This window comes from Triturus cristatus, chromosome 6 (assembly GCF_964204655.1).
Source record: "Triturus cristatus chromosome 6, aTriCri1.1, whole genome shotgun sequence".
NCBI lineage: Eukaryota > Metazoa > Chordata > Amphibia > Caudata > Salamandridae > Triturus > Triturus cristatus.
In genome coordinates, this window is record NC_140589.1 from 717,910,102 (window position 1) to 717,927,057 (window position 16,956).

The following is a 16,956-nucleotide window of genomic DNA, read 5'->3' on the forward strand; positions in this document are numbered from 1 at the left end:
AAACTGAATAAAACTTAGCCGAAACTGAGAAACTGAGGAACACCAAATTCTCCTTTTCTCTCTCTCGCAGTTTCAATCTATCTCTCTCTCATCTCTCCAGTCCTCTGGCTTCAAAATGAAAAATATATGCAGAGCTGGGGCCCAACACTTTTTTTGGAGCCTGCCTCCAGGGTTGCTGAATGCCAAAGCTTCTTATTCTTAACTCCACCTCGTGCCTCTTTCTTCCACCAGTGCCAGTGGCTGAAAGAGGCTGGTTGAAGAAAGCCAATGTTTGCAAGAGACGGACTTAAAGCCCACTCTATGTATATTGCACGCAATCTGCTTTTTTGACTGCTGCACTCTCAAACCAGGCCTAAAAATAACATTAAAAGGTTAGAAGAGTGGATTTGCTGACAACATTTTAATTTCAAAGACTATCATGGCGTTTTGAAAGCTCCTTTACCCAAAGATGTAATCAGGCAGCAAAAGTACAGGCTGTGGATTTTATGTAATTGAGGGATTGTGGGCAAATACGAGAGATGAATTAATTGGCAGCATTAAGCGAAGTATTTTGTTGTTTCTTAAAACAAAGGAGTTACAAAATGTCCAGACATGTTTAAATATGTTTCTAAAAATAAAACACAGACGGCATCCCACTGCTAGATAACACACATTTTTCGCCAGGGGATTACACAGTGTTCCAGCTAACCCATAGTGAAGGGCGAAATAAAAATAAAAAATTTTAATGGACCATATTTTACGCTGACCTTGAGTCATTCCTAAGCTAAAAATCAAGGCTAGCCAGGAGCCTCAGATAGCAGCAGACCTTTCCCCGCACTAGAAAAGAAAAAAGAACTGTATGCCATAACATATGTTGTGTAGGCCTGACTCCTTTTGTAGCTTACACACCACCTATAAGGTCTTTCAGAGCAGCCTCTCGAAGACCACATCAGGAAGCGCACATAACTCTCCAGGATTTCTCTAAGTAACATCTGGAAAGTTGAGCTTAAAGGAAACTTCCCAAATTCCCTCCTGATAAAGTGGAGAAAAGTGGGTTGATGCCAGCAGCGGTCCTTGCAGGTAAGAGTGGTGGGGCTGGGTAGAGGGGTGTTAGATCTGGGGGTCTTTAGTTGGCAGAGGTAGGTACTTTTGTCCAAATGGGAACCCTTGCTTCTAGTCAGGGTAAGGGGGATACACACATTAGATAACCCCTGCTCACCCCCTTGGTAGCTTGGCACGAGCAGACAGGCTTATCCCAAAGGCAATGTGTAATGTATTTGTACCAACACTCACAATAACACAGTGAAAACACCACAAATGGACCACACACCAGTTTAGAAAAAAAATATCTTTATCTAAACTAAACAAGACCAAAACGACAAAAATCCAATGTACAGGTACTCAATAAAATGTCTTTAAAAAGGTTGTTGCAAAAATAAGCTTGTAGAAATCAAATAGCACCAACTGGGGCTATCACGATGTCAGGACAGGGCAAAATCCAAAGTACGGTGCCACCCGCGAGGATCACGGCGTCGGGCGCGGAGTACTCCAGAGCACCGAACAACAGTACATTGAAAAATGATGTCGGTGACGATGCACGGCGTCGAGGAAGAACGATGTCATCTCCGGTGATGATGCGATGTCGGTGAGTTTCTGGCGTCACCCTCGGTGGTTATCAGTGCCGCGATAACGGGGTATTGGCACTTGGCGAAGACACGGGGTCGATGCGAGGCACTGGCGTCGGTTACTGCCGATCAATGCCGGCGTCAGTGGGCATCGTAGGGCGTCAGAACTGTGGAACAGGCCGGGCACTGTGTCGTCACTTCATGAGCAGCTCCCCGGGCCTCGATGCAGGTCGCGGCATTGCAGCGGCGGCGTCAATGGTGCCGGAAATATATTTTCTTGCTTCTTTTTAGTTTCTTTCAGCTCCCAACAGCAGTAGCAACCTTCAGGGCCTCACACACAGTAACAGGCATCTCCTGAAAGGTCAGAACTCCAAGCAAGGAAGTTCAGGGAAGCTTGGGTGAAGTCCTGTTGTGCCTGGGACTTCAGAAACAGGAGGCCAGCTCTACTCAGGCCCTTGGAGACTCTTGTCTTCAGAAGAACAGAGCACACAGCACAATTCCTCTTCAAGTAGGGGGACACAGCACACAGCAGAAAATCCCTTAGTCCTCTTCCTCAGCAGAAACAGCAACTGCAGGTCAGCCCCCAGACACACAGCAATGGCAGGACTTTTCCTCAGTCTACTTCAGCTGTTCTCTGTGTCAGGGAGTCCTTCTTGATCACAAAGTTTCCTAGTCTAAAGTTTAGGGGTGTCAGCTCAGATATTTATATCCCAAAGGTCTTTGATCTTCATGTGTGAGGGGTCCTGGACCCAGTCCAAACCAGTTCTGGGTGCACTCTGCCAGTGCACATCTTCTTCCTTTGTGAGTGTGGGCCAGGGCCATCAGATGCACCACAGGAGGTGGAGCCAGCATTGTGGAAGGCAGGGCCAGCCCTATTTCAGACCAAGGTGCTACTCCTCCCACCACTCCAAATGCAGAGAGGTCTATTCAGCCTAGTGCTGACTCACCCAGCCTCCTGGAACCACCCCAGCCCCTGTCACTCACAAACCAGACAGTCAATTCACAAACAGGCAGAGGCACACAGAAAGGTTGAACAAGAAAATAGCCACTTCCTAAAAGTGCTATTTCCAAACACTGAATTTAAAAATCATCCTCCCTAAAAGATGTGTTATTAAATTCTGAGTTCAGGGTTACCATATTCCGAATTTCCATCTTGCTCCTATGGAAAGATATGCAGGTAAACATGTTACACAGCATTCCCCATTCTGTCCTATGGGCGATAGTCTTTCAATTGTGAAAAACGAAATTGGTAGTATTTCACTATCAGGACATGTTACCCACACTAGTATATGCCCTTGCTTTCCCATACACTGCACCCTGCCCAGGGGGGTACCTTGGGCCTACCATAGGGGCGTCCAATGTGTGAGAAAAGGAAAGGGTCAGGCCTGGCAAGTGTTTACACTGGCCTGGACAACATGGCAGTCTAACAAACTGCGCACAGGCACTGCAGTGGCAGGCCTGAGACACCATTTTAGGGCTACTCCTGTGGGTGGCACAATCAGTGCTGCAGGCCCACTAGTAGCATTTGCATCACCAGCCCTGGCACACTCAGTGCACTTTATTAGGGACCTACTGGTAAATCAAATATGCCAATCATGGATAACCAATCACAATTACAATTTAACCAGGGAGCACTTGCACTTTGGCACTGATCAGCAGTGGCAAAGTGCCCAAAGCATCTTAACCAGCAAAAACGAATTCCAGCATGGTGTCAAAAAATACAGTAGGTAGAGGCAAAAAGTCAGGGGAAACCACGCAAAGGATGCCAGGTCTAACAAGGGGAATTTCTATGGACAATGACATGGGAAAAATAATTATTTATTTAATTTTCCCTTGTCATTGTCTGTCGAAATCCCCCCTCACCCGGCCCCACCGCCCCACCGCTCGTACCTGCATGGGACGCGGCTGTTTGCTGCTCATGTCTGCTCGGTCCAGAAGAGCGTCACTCTAGCCTGGAAAGCACGACAGAGGATATTGTCCCAGCTCTCTTATGGGGATGTACGTTATTTGCTGCTGTGGAGAAATAATGCTCCTAGATATTGTGCCAGATACTGAAATATTGTAATGATTCATTACTTTGCAGTGTGATTTGTAAAGCCTACAGTGCTTTTATGACAATACATTTCAAAGATTGTGCTGTACAATGAATTGTTAGCATATTTTAAAAACAAATCTTAAGAGGAAAAACCTCCCTCCCACAACCCCCAGAATGCCCAAGCGAGCTAGCGCTAGCTGCACTCACACCCTCTGTGCACTATGGGGCAAGCGGTGAAACATCTCCTAGGATGGATTTTAGCACCCGCTACCAACCTGGATTGTCTTCAGGTTAATAACTGGACTGTCCTAAAGAGTTGTTCATTCAATTGCATGCATTTTTCCTTCAGAACTGCTCAACTAAATGTACAAAGACTATGCAATGTGTATTGCGACCCTGGTCCAGCCTTTGAAGAAATGTAATCACACATTTACATATAACAGAAATGTTATCCATTAACATTCAATGTTATCATTTTAAATTGTAATATGCCTCCAGCTGCAGAATGCTGATAAATGATGCATACATGAAGAGATGGACATGCTCTTGTGGTACAACCAGCTGGCTCTTCTGAAGCCCATAGGAGCTCTGTTCCCCTTCCCTGCCAAATCCCTTGAGAAGGCCATCAACCAACAACTCACCGAACTCCTGGAGGAACAACAACCTGCTGGACTCCTCCCAGTGCAGCTTCTGCACCAGCCACAGCACCAAGACTGCCCTGATCATCGCCACAAATGACAGAAGAACCCTCCTCAACCTGGGTAACACACCGGCCCTGATCCTCTTCGACCTTTTGGCAGCATTCAACACAATATCCCATCACAACCTTATCAAAAGGATCATACACCTGGGGATCCATGGAGACGCCCTCAGATAGATTGCATCATTCCTCACAGGATGTACCCAGAGAATCCACCTACCTCCCTTCAAGTCAGAACCCGAGAGCATCATCTGCGGCATCCCGCAAGGTTCATCCCTCAGCCCCACCCTGTTCGACACTTACATGCCGCCCCTGGCCAACATCGTCAGAACCCATGGCATCAACATAATGTTCTATGCAGATGTCACCCTGCTCATCATCTCACTCTCAGAAGACTCCTCCACCACCAGGATCAACTTCCACAACTGCATGATGAGCGTCGCTGACTGGATGAAGACCAACTGCCTGAAGCTCAACGCGGATAAGACCGAAGTGCTGATCTTCAGAAACCACACCTCCTGGTGTAACGACACCTGTTGGCCTGCCAAATTCAGACCCACGCCCTCACGGACAGACCATGCACCAGCTGACTCAACTACGCAATGCACTCAATGCGGGAATCTTCACCCAACTCCTGAAGAAACTCCAGACCATTCAGAACTCAGAAGCTAGACTCATCCTGAACCTCCCCAAAAGGATCCACATCACCCCCCACCTCAGGAACATCCACTGGCTCCCCATCCAAAAAAGATGCCAATTCAAGATGCTGACACACGCTTACAAGGCCCTCTCTGACCAGCATGCACCAACCATCACCTGAATTACCACCAACCTTCCAGACACCTGCACTCCGCCGGCCGCGCGCACTCCCTGCATGCATCAAAGCCACAGCAGAGGTTGCTCCTTTTCCTACTCGCCTTTAAAACTTGGAACGACCTTCCCATCCACCTCCGAACAGCACCTTCTCTACCAGGATGCAGAAAGGAACTCAAGACATGGCTCTTCGACCGACAGCAGCAGGAAAAGAGTGCCTGGATACCCACACAGGTGATTAGCCGCGCTCTACAAATCCTGATTGATTTATTGATTCATTCATAGGAGCAGCAGGGGGATATTGATTTAAAATAATCATATAACTTAAAAAATGTTTCTGAAAAAATCAGCAAATCGTTCTGCTTCCGCTGTGAAGCAATAGCATGCAGAAACTAAACTGTTGTTGAAAAAAAATCAGTTTAAAAATTTTAAGCCAGTGCGTAAGGCAGTTTCAAAATTTTAAGCCAGTGCGTTAAGGCAAAATAGATTAGGCTCTAGTGGCTGAAAACCTGCAGTGTGAGGTGCTAAAATTCTGGGATGCGAATCAGGGAAAAAATTTGAGATAGCTGGAAATCGTTTAATAATATAAACTAATGCGCGAGTATCTGATCTGTTGTATAGAATGGGCCACACAAGTATCTGCAGTCATTCTATAATCCCAAAGTGCCCCGGGGGTGCAAGAAGTGGGAAAAAAGCAGTCGCGGCTCCTAGAGGGAGTGCTGCGGGGCGGTGGGGGGGCAGTGTGGGTGGTAGTAAAATCCGGCATACGGCCGAATGGAGTTAAGTAAATGAATACAAAAATAAAACGAATTACAATGCGCGTGCTGCAACACCAAATTGCGATGCAGCGTGCACAATGTAATTCGTTTCATTTATTTATTTATTTACTTACCTCCATTCGGCTGTATACCGGAGTTTACTACCTCCCAGCCTGCCCCTCCCCCGCCCTGCCCCACCGCCCCGCAGCACTTCCTCGAGGAGCCGCAACTAGAAAAAAGCTCTTTGCACGCCGCCAGCCAGGGGCATCAGGCATTTCCCCTGGAGGCTGGAAGCGTGGGGGCCTGCTTTGCCGTGGTGGGGGCCGATTTTGATGTTCTCAAGCAGTACTGGTCCGAGAAAATTGCCAGGGCTGCTCTGAGTTCCCAGTCTGGCCCTGCCGCCAGTGCTCTTTGTAATGCGGCCCTTGATGTTCTCAAGCATTTCTTCTGTTTGCCCCTTGACTGCACCAATGTCTCCCACATTTAACTCTTACAACCTAAGAATGCACCACGGGCTTGGACAGCGCGGTAACGTGGCCTCACTATGGGGCATATTACCAAGTGGCAGCGATAATTATCGCTGGCCGCTCTTAGCGAGAAAAATGTTATCGCTGGCTATCGCAGGAAATTATCGCCATGCTAGAGTTGTATTAACCCAGCGATAGCGATGTTTTCCATGGAACATCGCTGGTTTTCCAGCGATGTTCCATGGAAAACGGCGATAACCTTGCTGATACGACCCTGTGGCCGTTTCAGCATAATCCACCCCCAATGGTAAGTATAGCTAAGTCTGCATTTTAGCAGACGTTAGTTTTTGGAGAAAACAGCTGTTTTCTCCAAAAACTAACGTCTGCTAAAATGCGTGGGCAGCCTTGTAAATATTGCGATGTGTACATCAGCGATATTTACAAGGTTGTACTGCCCAGTGACGCCCACTTTGCATCTCATTAGAGATGCAAAGGGAGGCGTCGGGTAAAAGGGTGCTAACATGCGCTAATGCATGTTATCACCCTCTTGTAAATAGGGCGATATTTTTATCTCTGCTTTTTGGGCTTCAAAAAGCCAAAAATGCGGAGATATGGCCCTTGTAAATATGCCCCTATGATCAGTAAGATATTAAGCTCACAACACTGATGAACACACTCCTTCTCTAGAGCAGCCCCTTCCCTTCGGCACTTCCTTCCAGTCTCCCTGAGATCGTCAGATATTCAAATGCAAATCTGTAAAAAGCTGGAAACTCATTCACTTAAACTCTACCTCGATTACATATTTACATCACTCTTGTTTCACCCCCTCTTTATTTTGACTTTTATCTCTGTCTATCTTCCCCCGATCTTACCATAAGCTGCTTCCTCTGATGCGTTCTTCCCACCCCACCTTTATCAATGTTTCACACTTATTTTTAATTCCTTTTCTTTTGAATTTTTCTCATTTATAAAATTGCAGTTGGTAGAGTCATTGCATTTCAATTCATACAGCTGTTATTATTTCTCAAGTTATAGTGTCCTTGTTGTACTCATTGATATACCTTTTATTTTTCCTATACAAGACTTTGGGGTACTGTTCTTTTTGCTCATAATATTGTAATTTTTTTTATTTCAAGACACAGCTGTTTATTGGTATGTCAATTTATATCTTTAGGCAAGTACCCCCTTAATCATGATTTTATTTTTACTATCTTGAAATACTATGCAAATATTATTTCAATAAACGCTTTTGAAATGAAAAGAAAATGATTAGTCTATGTTGGAGAAGGGGATGAAAATGGATTGCCAAAGATCAACTGATATGGACACATAGGTTACTAAATATTTTCGGTCACTCAGACCTTTCATATGTCAGAACTTTGAAAAACATTCAAAGATAAAATGTATACTAAATGGTTTAAAATCATTTACGCAATGGAAGAATAACAAAACCATGCAAAAATGTACATCGTCAGCAGCATCAACTATAGCAATTTGTGGTGAGAGTTAGTGTCAACCATGAACCACCTCTGGAGTTCACTGCCAAGTATAAGTATGACTTAGGACAAGTTCATAATTTAACATGGCTGTTCGACATATGATGTATGTGCATGCATGAGACGAAGTCTGTGAGATGCGGAGGGTAGGAGACACTGGAAATAAGGTTGGGTCCAGATTGAACAGGGAAACATTGTCATCAATAATCAAATGTATATTGGGATCAAACTGTCTGCCCGTGACCAATTCTTCAAATAAACAGGAACACATGAAGGAGATGCAGTGACTTCAGCTTCAAATGCGGTCCAGGGAAGGCATGGCTTGGCAATTCGGGCTGGACTGTTCTCATGAGGCACAGGGTCAGACTGATTTGCATATGGCCATGTCTGAACTGGGGTGGCAGAGTGGGCTAAAGAACGGTGATGGATCAAACCCAGATCTGTTGACTGGGTGTGAGTGTTTGATTGGTTCTGATGCTCCTTCCATCACCACCCCCTTTTGTACCGCTTTGTTTGCCATAAGTTGGCAGGGTATGCTCAGACGTGAGTCCCTTGCTCACTTTGCCACTGGATTCAAGCAAGCCTGGCTGAAGACGGCAGAAATGCCAGAAACCGGTCCTAGGAAGCTTGTTTTCGGTCCAGGGAAGGCATAGCTTGGCGGTTCAGGCTGGACTGTTCCCATGAGGCACAGGGTCAGACTGATTTGCATATGGCCATGTCTGAACTGGGGTGGCAGAGTGGGCTAAAGAACGGTGATGAATCTAACACAGATCTGTTGACTGGGTGTGAGTGTTTGATTGGTTCTAAAGGGAGTGGTGATGGACTGAGCATCAGAACCAATCAAACACTCACACCCAGTCAGATGCAAATCAGTCTGACCCTGTGCCTCATGGGAACAGTCCAGCCCGAACTGCCAAGCCATACCTTCCCTGGACCGGAAACAAGCTTCCTAGGACCGGTTTCTGGCATTTCAGCCGTCTTCATCCAAGCTTGCTTGAATCCAGTCGCAAAGTGAGCAAGGGACTCAACGTCTGAGCATACCCTGCCAACTTATGGCGAACAAAGCCAGTGGTCAATGAGAAAACACCATTTTCACCAAAGGCCACTGCATTATCATATGTTCTTGAGGAACATTACATTATTACGAAATATGAAGACATAACTTGGAGGATTTTGGCAAATACAAATGAACCAATACCACAGGAGCCACACAAGTGAGTTTGCATGCCAGGGAATAACAAGCATTTGCAATGCAATAGGTCTCGCATTTACGCGAGTTTGAGCTATTGACATTGCAAATGGCGATGCCTTTTATTCTTGTTTTTGAAACATAAATAAAATGCATTGTCATTTGCAATGTCAATAGCTCAAACTCGCATAAATGCGAGACCTATTGCATTGCAAATGCTAACGGCTGTCCTGCAGTTCCCCCGGGGCACAAGCAGACATCCACTTCTGTGAGGACGGCGGATTTGAGCAAAAAGACAGAAGTGGATGCCTGCGTGTGCCCGGGGGGAGGGGGGGGGGGGGGTTGACATAAAAGAAAAAAAAACACGCGAAGCGGTATTTTGTTGCTACGGCACGCGCATGTTGTTTGCAATGGACAAATGGCGAGAGCAGCCATCTTTGTCCATTGCAGACGCGTGCATGAGAGCCCTTGCAGAATTGATTACAAAAGGTGCTCTCCTGGGTAGTGCTCTCCTGGGTAGTGCAACGCATGCGCTGCATTCGCCAGGCGAGACCCAAAAAAGAAGAGTAAATAAATCATGGGAAACCTATGGTAGAAATGAATAGATTCAGAAATGGTCAAAATTGCCTATGTCATCGTGGACTTAAGTGATCATTTATGTTGATGGTGCCAAAGGTCAGATACAGATGTAATAAATCAAGGCAAGACCGAGATACTCTATAATGGACTTCAGCACCCAGCTTCCTGGACAGACGAACTGCTCTCTTATGATCAATATAATATTTAGAGAGTTGCAGTCCCTACGCCTTGCAAGCAATGCATAAAAGTTCAAAATAGATAATTGGCAAAGTCTTAGACAATATTTTACCAAGCAGCATCTCTGACTCTGACCAATGACTGCACCAGCTGGTAATCAAATGTTGAAATAGGTCAACATGCCAGCCACTGCATTAAGTGAAGACATCTTCCATTGTCTACACTGCAAGTTTTTTTTAGCAGTGAACAGAAAATATAAACAATCTACTAGCATTTCTTTCTTTCTTTCTTTCTTTCTTTCTTTCTTTCTTTCTTTCTTTCTTTCTTTCTTTCTTTCTTTCTTTCTTTCTTTCCTTCTTTCTTTCTTTCCTTCTTTCCTGCCTTCCTTCTTTCTTTTTTTACATAATGACAGATGGTGTATAACAAATCAAAGAGCAACAACAAATATGCAACCAGGGAATATTGAAGGCATAGCACCATACTACATATTGCACATTGGGTAAACACACCGTAGTGTAATTATATATAAAAATGTGCATTAATAACATCCATCCAGTGTGAAGAGCTAGGGGTACAATTTGGTGTGTCAGGGTACTCATCTGGTATCAAGCCACGTTACATCTTAACACATAGAGTTCTCCATGAATGTCAATGCGGTGGGTAAGCTAGACATCCTGGACTCACAACCCTCAACCTGGCCATGTGAGATTGATTTTCTCTTCAAGGTAGAGTGAATATTGGATGTCTTTGCAAGAAAGGCGACGTAACAGAACTTCACATCATGCAAGCTAGTCACCTGGAGCCAGAGGAGTTCTTGGAATGTGTAAATTATGTGGTCATGCTACTTTAGTGTTTTTGGGGCCATGTCTAGGTTGATCTTCAGTGGTTCTTGACATGCATGTGAGATGCTAGAGGGTAGGTTGCTCCGGCTGTCCAGATGGGAGGCGCCAATTTACTTGCTAGCATTCACAAGATGATATTACCCAGCTAGATAATGATAGTAGCCTGATGTAAGATGACGCCGATCCCTGCTTATCATGCAGAAAATGTTGTGTTATGATATATTGTTTAGCATTGGTGTAACATGCAATTATCCCTAGTGTGGCTTTGTAGGATGGTTTACTTACCTGTAATAGCACTGTCCAGACACATGATGGCAGTACTTTGACATATGGTGGAAGTGCCTCTGACTTTGACCACATCATCCTGCAGTAAGATCTTACTAAGCCTGGTCTACAATCCAGTATCTGACATTTGACCGTACCTTGGAAGCAACCCAGGCAAAATATGGTAGCACCCCTGTAAAACAGTGTCAGTGCCTTGCCTGTAACCGCAGTAACAGCAATACACTGCATGTGATGGCGGTACTCCTGGCACATAATGACTGTACATGCACCCCTGATATACCATGGCTTCAACCCCCTGCATAAATATGCCCATACTCCACCTCTGCATTATGACTCATCCTAGTTAATGTATAGTTAATAACTAAAATAGAATTTCAGAAATTTTAGAGAGAGTTTTAATTTGCCTATGCATATTGTCAGATATTTTACTACTTCAATATTGTCACTTAATTTGATGTCACTGGCGAGAAAAGCAATATGGTGCTACTTTTTGTGATGAAATTGGATTAGAAAAGCATGTCATGATTCTTCCTGTGACATCTTAAGGGGTGAAAAGGTGTGTGATGTCACTTACACTACCCATGAGGGTTTTGTGAATTGACGTCACTTCCTTGAAGGATTGCTCTTTCATTCCTCCAGAATGAAGGCAGAACTTCCTACATTTGGAACAAGGTGGATCATTATCCTGGAATTGTGCCACTTGGACTTTTATGCATACCCTAATGAATCATTGTTTTGTGCATTCTGATGCTAGGCATAGATTAGCAGAAGAATAATTACAATGATCGCATACTAATGGGACCACTAAGGGATGTTTGTGGTCGAACATTTCCAAATAACGACCAATTTTGAACTTATGACAGGTAGTGGGCTGCGACGGAGAGAGATTTACACTCCGTAAATCCTATCTTTGATGCATCATAGGAAGCTACTAGGCGCCATATGTATCAAAAAAGCATTTTGCAAATACCAAATGCCGATTTTTACCGAATCGCTATTTGGTAATAGCAAAATGCTATGTATGTAAGGAACTGCCAAAGATTTAGCGATTTCTTAATATTACCAAATAGCGATTCGCTTAAATAGGGTATCGCTATGAGGTAATACTACTTCACTTGTTTCAATGGGCCGAAAGGCCCATCGGTGCGAATGGTTTTGTATTAGTTCAATTGTGATTACCTAATCTGTAATCGCAAATTAGGTAATGTAAAGCCAAGGGTGCCAGGGGGCCCCCCTGAGGCATCCCAAAAGATAAAAATGTGCACATTTAAAGCGCACCCATGCCCTAGGGGCATGTGTGCACTACATGGCACTTTGAAGAATGCATTTTTCAAAATTTGCACATGGTTCCCATCGACTTGAAGTTGATGGTAATACCATTTTCCTAAATGCTCAGTTTGCATTTAGAAAATGCTTGGTACATGTGCTAAGGGCATCCCACATTGCGATTCCCTTTTTGTAGTCGCAATTTTAGGTAATCGCAATTTTTGCGATTACCAAATTTGCGACTACTTAGCCTTTCATACATCATGAAATGCTATTTTGCATTTGCAAATGACCAAATTTTGCAATGCGCACCGTTTGCGACTGCAAAATTGTTTCATACATGTGGCTCTCAGGGACTTGCAGATTTTGGGAGGTAATAGTTAATGGGGGTACCTTGTGTAAAGAAAGCACGTGAACAAACATTACTGTAAGAAGGGTTTGACTTCCACTCTGTTAATCGCTGTCCTTTTCATGATTTACAGCTGAAATCCCGTGTTGTCATGACTCCTCTGGCCATCTCTCCTCCACGAAGCACACCTGAGCCGGATATTAGCTCTATTCCTCAGGATGCAGCGACCATCCCCAACTCAGCCACCCCTCAAGCTCTTACAGGTACTACATGCTTATTACAAACTGTTCAAGTTCTATCACTACATACACACACCACACAGAAATTCTGGAATTGATAAACCCTGGTAAACTGTTGAATGAGTTGCATGCATTGACCAAACTATTAGAGCACTTAAGAAAAACATGTAACAGTTGTTTAGAAATTAAGTCTATGATTTCCTGGAGGTAAAGCAAGATACTTATTTGTAGGTCTTGCCTATTGTTGATGGCCTATTGTGGGCGATACCAATACTTACTGTGGGATTTAAGTCACCCAGGGCCGTCTTAACAGCATTATAGACCCCCGGCAAAGCAATGCACTGGGCCCTGCCTACACAACCACTCACAGGAATAAAATGTTTAATAGAAAATGAGTGTTAAATTCTAGTCTGCAGGGGCCCCCTATGCTCTTGGGGCCCCCTGGCAACTGCCCAGCGTGCCCATGTGTGAAGACGGCACAGAAGTCAGCTTATTGCATACCATCAGTTGGCTCGCTTGTCTATCCCATTTTATTACTTCTTATTCAATGGCTTTCTTTCCTCTTCTTGTGTTTGTCCTTCCCCCTGGAGCCTAGTTCTTTACCCGCCTTTTGATTGGATGACTCTTACAATCACGGACAGAAGATAGGGCGTTGTTATGAGCAAGATGAGCAGTTTTTGGAAGAATAAACAATGTGAGGCAAGAGCAGCAGGGGAAACCCCCAACATCATGGCAATAACTGCCAGGCTGTGTCTCACCATTCCCAAACCTTTTGTCCACACATGCAACAAGAACTCTGGAATGACCAGGCACGAGTCGAGCAGGACATAACAATGACTTCTAACCTTGTACATCCAGGAACTTCTATTTTCTTTTCCTTTCATCATAAAAAGGGAGTACATGTGTTTGCCTGCTCTCGCTCCCCAGATTCCTTCTGATCTCCTCGCATCCTTGCCCCTCCAAACCCTCCCTATTTCTTCCGCCACCTACACCCCAGCTCGTTCAGTGCTTACCCATCTTGCCAGTAGCGGTTGCTTTGGGGAAGTAGTGTTCGTGGGGTGGGGAGGGTGGGGGTAAAAAAAAATGCATAAACGGAAAGGAAAAAAAGAAAGATGTACTCACCTGCTGGCCGCCGCCTCTCCTCTGGTCGATGCAGGGAGCACACAGTCTCCCAGACTCACCTAAGCCAATCACAACACTGTTGTCATCAGCATGACTACAGCATCATGATTGGTCTGAGCGGCCTAGTTCAGCGCTCAGTCAGGTAGTGAGAGCCTGTACAGGTTCTTCACCCGGCTGTGCAAAACAGCCGGGTGGAGAACATGCTAAGTGCGCATGTCTGTTTTGCCGGCCCAAGACGGCCGACCAAACCGTGATGCACACTTAGAAAGTGCCGACTACTCCTCCCCCTCTCAGTGGGCAGCCCAGCCCACCCCGCACCTAAAAGAAGCACAACAGTGCTAGTACAGAAAAAGAAAATGATAATAACATGGTGTTATTATCATTATATTTTTTCATGTGGGGTGACGCTCCTCCGACTTAGTGGAGGAGCCGTCGCTGCATATAGCTCGAGTTTTTTAATGTAGTTTTTCTCTAAAGGTATTGCTTCCCCCAGCATTCTCTGCTCAGTGTTCAGTTGTTTGCCCACCTCTCCCACCTGAACCTTCTGTGCTTCCCACCCCTTCCCTTGCTTCCTGCCTCTCATCGTTGTGTTTTGTTTTTTAATGTAAACATTATTAAACATTTTCAGAGGGTATGTTATGTTATGTTATAGAGATTTCTAAAGCGCGCGATTACCCGAGGGTGTCCTGGCGCTAGTTACTTCTCATGCAGCGGAGCTTGGAAAGAAGGAGTTATTTGTCAAAAAGCCAGGTGTTCAGTTCCCTCCTAAAGGCTAGAAGACTAGTGGTATTTCTCAAATTAAATGCAAGACCGTTCCAGGCCTTCGCTGCACACAGGGAGAAGCTTCTGCCACCCCACTGGGCTTTATTTGTGGGTGGGACTACGACCAGTTTAGCTTCCGATGATCTTAGAGTTCTTATCGGTTTATACCACTGAAATTGGCGTCTTAGATGGTCAGGTCCCCACCCTTGCAGAGCTTTAAAAACTATACAAAGGGACTTAAACTGCACCCGGTTCCTCACCGGGAGGCAGTGCAATTTTTTTATCTGCAGTCTGTTACTGGGCATCTCCTTTCCTTTGACTAGTGTTATTAGTGTGTCCCTGCTTGCTCCGCGCCCCACTCCCTCATTTTCAGTACTTCTTCTATGGTGAAAGTAGGGGTGACTTCAAGTCCACTAAACTGCTGCTGGCTGAAGTAGCGGATTCTTAATGGCACTCACTGTCAGCACAGCACCTCTGACACTGATGACCACAGAGCACCATCCAGCCCCTACTCATGGGGCGGGGTTACAGAGCCAGTTTGTTTCAGAGCTGCATCCCCACCCCCTTTACCTCTTACAGCACAGTAAGGTTCTCTCCTTTGGGATTCATTTATTGCTTTTACATTGCACTGCTCTGAATGCCCCAGTTAAAAAGATGCTAAACTCAGCTCAGGACTTGGAAATATGGCGCTGTCAGCACGCCTCAGCTATTTACTTTTTCTTCCTGCAAGCCCATGCTACTTGCCTGTACTTTCGTTTGCCGCTCTGTACTGTTTTAGAACAGCACTGGCTTCCTTGTCTTATAGACAGGGGCGTAGCTTCGGGGGGGGGGGGGGGGGGAGGAGTTAAGGTGTTAAGGACCCCTAAAAAATGTATTCGATATATATAGTTGAATACAAGTGCTTTTAGTTTGGTATGGCAAGGTGTCTGTTAGATTTCACCTGGCATTCACATACACACCAATAAAAACACACACACAGTTTCTCTCTTATCTCTGTTTGGGAATGAATGTTGGTTAGTTTAAAAATATTGGGGCATATGTACAAGCCCCTATCGCCACCACAACGTCACTTTTATCGATTTTGTGGTGGCGATAGGGGCTGCACCTTATTTACAAGGCAGCATTAAGTCACTTAACGTGGCCTAACACTGCCTTGTAAATCAGGCCCCCTTTCACGCTATGGTTAGATTGAAAGGGGTGGGCAGTGGGTGTTGCGGTGGGCATTCCACCGCAACACCCATTGTTTTTAACACTGCCCCATAAGTACAAGGGTGGCGTACATAGGAGGCAGCACCAAAATTAGGATAGGCGAAACAAGGAGAAATGAATAATTTCTCCTCGTTTTTGTGTTTTCCATGTGTGCTGTCTTATGCAGCACACATGGCAAAACCAAAATGCCATGGATTGTTAGTGTACAGGAAGGTCCCCCTTCCTGTACATAAACAATCCTTTAAAAACATGTCATTTTGTGACTTTCCTGTGTGTTGCATGAAGCAGACACGACAGTGACAGAATGGCATTTTAGGATTGTTTATGTACAGGATGGGACACCTTCCTACACATAAACAATCCTCCCCTGCACGCAGACACCCTTGCACTATGGTGCAAGGGTGCCTGCGTTGGTGCAAATTTGCTAAACTTAGCTCCATCGCAGGGGGAAACGCAAGGCTGCACCACATTCTTGTATATATGGTGCAGCCTTGCGTTTCAGAAGTGGCGGAGAGAGGCGTTAAGCCATGACGGCAAACGCCTCTCTCCGCCACTTCCTTGTACATTTCCCCCCATTGTTGTATAAGTACTCCTAATGTACTGCCCCTTGAGCCCCACCTCATGCCCTGCTTCTCATACGGTGTATTTTCACAAGATACTCCAGCGTGATTGTTGGGAAATGTGAAGAATCTTACTGACCAAGCTACGCCCCGCTTATACACATGATACAAAGTCGGTCTTTGTACTGGTGCTTAATTTGAGCCGGTGATTTCTGGTGCTTGGCACTGGCACTTAATTGGTTTCTGATGCTGGGCTCCACTTCATTGTCAACAGCACAGGTATGACAGTCCACCACATGGTGGCGCTGCTCATCTAATTTAGAGATGAGAAGAAGGGTAGTTTATGAATACAATATAGATTGTAAAGATGGTGTGTGTGTGGGTGAGCCTGCTGGCAAGGACTACTCTCACGCCTTGCTGTTGTGCACGTTTCTTTATTTAAACACATGTGCGGGAGCGCCGGAGCGGAGCTCCGTACAGTTTGGAATCGGCGCACTTCTGCCG

At 45.3% G+C, this 16,956-nt stretch overlaps 1 protein-coding gene across 2 annotated transcripts in view; it reads left to right on the forward strand.

Annotated features, from left to right (window-relative positions):
• The window catches only part of SCML4 (Scm polycomb group protein like 4), a 552,972-nt gene that overhangs the window by 328,480 nt on the left and 207,536 nt on the right, over positions 1-16,956 (forward strand). For both annotated transcript variants that reach the window (XM_085611210.1, XM_085611211.1), the window contains exon 4: positions 12,694-12,823. In XM_085611210.1, the coding sequence (XP_085467336.1) occupies positions 12,694-12,823 (130 nt within the window). The remainder of the gene's footprint in view (positions 1-12,693; positions 12,824-16,956) is intronic.